The sequence below is a fragment of the Agrilus planipennis genome, unplaced genomic scaffold, assembly GCF_000699045.2.
Source record: "Agrilus planipennis isolate EAB-ADULT unplaced genomic scaffold, Apla_2.0 scaffold28, whole genome shotgun sequence".
Taxonomy (NCBI): domain Eukaryota; kingdom Metazoa; phylum Arthropoda; class Insecta; order Coleoptera; family Buprestidae; genus Agrilus; species Agrilus planipennis.
Genome location: NW_020438897.1, coordinates 1,677,457 through 1,682,641, shown reverse-complemented (window position 1 = coordinate 1,682,641; position 5,185 = coordinate 1,677,457). Strand labels below are relative to the sequence as shown.

The 5,185-nt window shown below is 28.7% G+C and overlaps 1 protein-coding gene across 1 annotated transcript; it reads left to right on the top strand.

Annotated features, from left to right (window-relative positions):
- The first annotated feature begins 295 nt into the window (after positions 1–295).
- LOC108744568 (AP-2 complex subunit mu) lies at positions 296–3,595 on the top strand. Its single transcript, XM_018480418.2, has 6 exons — positions 296–460; positions 536–746; positions 812–974; positions 1,480–1,698; positions 1,989–2,499; positions 2,559–3,595. Exons 2-6 carry the CDS (start codon positions 570–572, stop codon positions 2,803–2,805), a joined length of 1,317 nt encoding a protein of 438 aa, XP_018335920.1. The 5' UTR covers positions 296–460; positions 536–569; the 3' UTR covers positions 2,806–3,595.
- The last annotated feature ends 1,590 nt before the right edge of the window (positions 3,596–5,185 follow it).

Here is a 5,185-nt window from a genome sequence, read left to right as displayed (position 1 = left end):
ACCTACCTTATGATGATAAATTTACATCTATGGCTTTAGAATATTCATAGATATGACAGTTTGGTACTTGGTATTTATCATAGATAATGCATTTATAGTTTTGTGAAGCTGGCACCCGATATAAATCTTTCTTGATTTAAACTTTACTGGTAAATTACGCGTCGTTTGCGGGTCCTAAATATGTATGTGTCATTATTGTTAGATAAAGTTCGAATCAGTGGATTATTTATATCGGGTGTTAGTTCATACGACTGATAGAATATTTATGGTAGTCATAGATAATAGATGGTAGTTCAGCAACGGTCAATAGTCAGTTATGGGTGCCTATGGGTCAAAGATAAGACAATCGGTTATTAATCAGGTTAATCATTGTCAGTAATCAAACGTTAAAAGTTGAAAAAAAGGTTACGAAAATGAGTGGGCGTAAAAAATTGGTGTAATATTAATTTCTTTCTTCAGTGTAAGTACATTTCCATAATAGTAATATACTATTTTAATAATAGGTTTAATATAAAATAAAGTTTTCAACTTTTAGGTGTAACTGTCTTGTTAGCATATAAGTCGCAGCCATGATCGGTGGACTTTTTGTGTATAATCATAAAGGAGAAGTTCTTATTTCTCGAGTTTATCGAGATGATATAGGCAGAAATGCTGTAGATGCATTTAGAGTGAATGTTATCCATGCCAGGCAACAGGTTCGATCGCCTGTTACAAACATTGCAAGAACATCATTTTTTCATATAAAAGTAAGTTGCTGTTTGAGCTAGTATTTTGCAAAATCAAATTACAATTTTATTTATTTTTATTCTAGAGAGCTAACATCTGGATTGCTGCTGTAACCAAACAAAATGTTAATGCTGCAATGGTATTTGAATTTTTACTGAAAATAATTGAAGTTATGCAGTCTTACTTTGGAAAGATATCAGAAGAAAACATCAAGAACAACTTTGTTCTCATATATGAACTTTTAGATGGTAAGCAGTGTATTGTTGTTAATTGAAACAGATAATTTAATTTTATCTTGTGTTTTCTAGTTTAATACTTTATTTGCACATTTAAGAAAAGTAATTGCATTTACTTAATTTTTGTCTTAATCAAATTAATTGAAAAGGATAAAAATGTAGAAGAAAATGCAGAATAATGTTTTACAATTAGAGAATACCCTACGTAGTCAGAATAGAGACTTATTTTTAAAATATAACATTCTGAAATCATTATTCAGATGATAATTACAAGGGTAATAAAAGTAAATGTTAGTTTTATTTCACATTGAATTATGTCATACCTTAAAGAACTTTATGTAGGTGAAGATTGCTTATAAATAGGAAAAATTAATATTATTTAAAAAAATGATAATTGTTTATTGAAATGATTAATAGCACTAGTGAAAATTAAAAAGAAAAAAGTGTAAATTGTAAATTAGAAATTAACTAAATGATTTTTTATGCTTATTACTAAAATATTTGCTCACATTTTCAGAAATTTTGGATTTTGGATATCCTCAAAACTCTGATACTGGCGTTTTGAAAACGTTCATAACTCAGCAGGGCATCAAATCAGCTACCAAAGAAGAGCAAGCACAAATCACCTCACAAGTTACTGGGCAAATAGGCTGGCGTAGGGAAGGCATCAAGTATCGCCGAAACGAGCTGTTTTTGGACGTTCTGGAATATGTTAACTTGCTTATGTCCCCTCAAGGTATATAAAATCAAGATATAGTTTAGTTTTGTTTTGGGAGTCCTTTCTTAGTGCAGTTCCTTTTCTATATCAAAATTTATATATATTTATAAGTTATACAGTTTTTAATTATAATTTGAGTTAAACTGAAAATTGTAGTTGATTTCATATTGTAGCATTACTTCTAGAATCTACAGTTTATATATAAAAAACCGTTTTGTCTCTAGTTGAGTTAAAAAGGAACTGCTGAAGTGGGAGACCTTTAAGTACAGATTTTTTTATTTGTGTTGTATTTATTCCTTTCCTTACAGGCCAGGTACTTTCTGCACATGTTGCTGGAAAAGTTGTAATGAAATCTTATTTATCTGGAATGCCAGAATGCAAGTTTGGAATTAATGATAAAATTGTAATGGAAGCGAAGGGAAAAGGAGGTTTAGGGAGTTCTTCAGATTCAGATCCAGCAAGATCAGGAAAGCCTGTTGTTGTAATTGATGACTGCCAATTTCATCAGTGTGTTAAACTTAGTAAATTCGAGACAGAACACTCCATAAGTTTTATTCCACCTGATGGAGAATTTGAGTTGATGAGATACAGAACAACTAAAGACATATCTCTACCCTTCAGAGTTATACCACTAGTACGTGAAGTTGGAAGAACAAAAATGGAAGTTAAAGTTGTCCTGAAAAGTAACTTTAAACCTTCACTGCTTGGTCAAAAAATTGAAGTCAAAATTCCAACTCCACTCAATACTTCTGGTGTGCAACTGATTTGTCTCAAAGGAAAAGCCAAGTATAAAGCATCAGAGAATGCTATAGTTTGGAAGTATGTCAATTTTTTTTTTTTTTTTGAAAACCTAGTTCTTATTCTTGTATTTCTTTTAGGATAAAAAGAATGGCGGGAATGAAGGAAACTCAGCTTTCTGCTGAAATAGAGCTACTGGAGACGGATACGAAGAAGAAATGGACCAGACCACCAATTTCTATGAACTTCGAAGTGCCCTTTGCTCCTTCAGGGTTCAAGGTACGATATCTCAAAGTGTTCGAGTCCAAACTTAATTATTCCGACCATGATGTAATTAAATGGGTCAGATATATTGGAAGGAGTGGTCTTTATGAAACCAGATGTTAATATGGTAATTGTCTTTAATATGCTCCGTATAATTATGATACGAATGGGTTTTTTTGAAATAATGTTTGAGTTTTCCAATTTCATTACAAATACGTGTACATTTGCTTACAATATTTAAACAGTAGGAATTGTATGAATAACAGATGTATTTCTAATTCTCGTAATTTCTTAAAAAGCCATTTAGTATGGTGTGCATAATAAATTCACAAAATATTTATGTAGGTATTTGATATTGCTAGTCTTTACTAGCCTCTCTGATTTATGTGATCAAAACAGAATCATACGGATTTAATTATTATTCTGTTTTGAATGTCCTTTATTAGTTATTAGACTATGTTTCTAGTATTAGTACATTCCCCTTAACTTTTATGGTAAAACAAAAGATAAATCAGTTCAACCTTTGATTAAAATTGACTTGAAAACAGAAATTTCAGTTTTAATGCTTATTTCTTATTCTTGCAATGAATTGACGATTTTTGTTTCAAGAATAAGATAAATAGGTAATTAACAATTTCCGAATTCACATATGGCTAATTTTTATTTTGCCTTCAACAAAGTTTGAATAAGAATGTGTTTGTTATAAAAACAGAAAAGTGTTTAGTGAAATAAAATTGTCATTTCAAAATAAGAAAAATTCTCTAGTGAATAATCTCATAAACATATAACTATTAAATGTTTAGAATTATATAAAAATATGTATCAATGCTATGTTTCATAAGAACTTAGGTAATGCTGAATATAAATGTAATATCGTGTATTCACTGTGTATACAATAAATTGTTTAGTTATATTTTAATTTTATTTATTTGAAACCGGTTAACATTATAGTTTTACTGATGGTTGAAGAATAAAGAAAATTGCTAATAGCTTGTAAAATTATTTATCCAAGACGCTTCAAACGGTAAATTAACTGTTTTTGTATCAATTATTATTTAATAAGATGAATTAATACAATATTTGATACTTCAAATTCATTTGATTAAGTATTTTAACTCTGTGCTATGCTATGCTTCGAAATTAACTTTAAGACTTGCACAGGATGCAATTACCTAATTACGTCTTTAAATAGAAACTTTCCTTATATGCAAATAAATAATTTAAAACTATTGAATAAGAGTAACTTACTTTTTAAAAAAATATTTTGCTTTTCAAGGCGTTATCATCTACCTAAAATTTACAAAAATACAATTAAAAGATCTTCCTGTTGTAGAGGTAAGTACATCTTTTCCTTCCAACTATCTTCATTTATATGGAGTTAGCAAAGTGGCAGGATCTGGATCCATTTGTTTTTAAAATTTAGCATATATCAAAAATATAGTTAATTGCAAGTTAATTTCAAACAATTATTTCATAGTGAATTCAATAGAAAAGAAAAGTTGCTAATGTGATGAAAAACTCCTGATATTAGGAATTTGATGGAGAGTTGATTTCTTACTGTCGTAGATACAAGTGCTTTTGTAGCTTTTGTAAAGATTTCTGAGAAACCAGCTGGACCCAATTTCTGATTCAACCATAAAATTAATCAAACAGCAAATGCACTTTCTATTTAAGATGAATAATGAAATAATTAAACAATGCATAGGTAATCTACTTAGAAGGTGTATTTTCAACGTAACTAATTTTGTGATGGGCTAGTTGCTACATAAAACAGAAATACATATGTAAAAAAATAAGTTATTAAATAATCTACAATTACCATTTTTGAATGATGAATTTCGAAATACAATGGCCTAAGAAGCTGTATTGTGTGTAATTAAAATTTAAAAAGAGTACTGTTCCTTGATGTTTTATGTTCACCTCAGTGTGTAAATTATTATTATTAAAAACAAAGAAAAACTACTGTAATTATAAGTATAAAACATAATATTAAAATAAATTGTTAACAATGTTTTCTTCGGAAATAATTTTCGACATAAAGGCCATAGGACGATAAGCATAGTGAATCGGCCCCAGAGGAATATTTGGATAATTTTTTCAGGGGACATTGATACAAATGAGGTACGTTAATTTTGAAAATTTTAGACCTCTATCTATTTTGGTTTTTGAATAAATTCAAAAAAACGAAAAATCAGAAAATAATTTTCTTCTCAAAAACGGCTCAATCGATTTAATTGAAATTTATACACGTTATGAAGGTATATAAGGGCTATACTCGGAAAAAATAACAGCTCATAATCTTTATAATAACCATTAAAAACAGGCATTTTTTACCGAAATTATTTTTTTTCTTTATGATAATGTTCTAGAACAATTTTGAAATAAACTTTTTTTTATGCCCTTTTTAATAAAGAATAACCCCTCAAATTCTTAAATCGATCAGAAAGGTACGCCATATTGAAAAACAAGAAAAACCGATTTTTTTTATAAAAATTGATTTATT

Coding starts and splice junctions, on each gene's coding strand:
- LOC108744568 (XM_018480418.2), top strand. CDS start 570: ATGATCGGTGGACTTTTTGTGTATAATCATAAAGGAGAAGTTCTTATT. Junction 975..1,479: donor CATATATGAACTTTTAGATG/GTAAGCAGTGTA, acceptor TCACATTTTCAG/AAATTTTGGATTTTGGATAT. Junction 1,699..1,988: donor CTTGCTTATGTCCCCTCAAG/GTATATAAAATC, acceptor CTTTCCTTACAG/GCCAGGTACTTTCTGCACAT.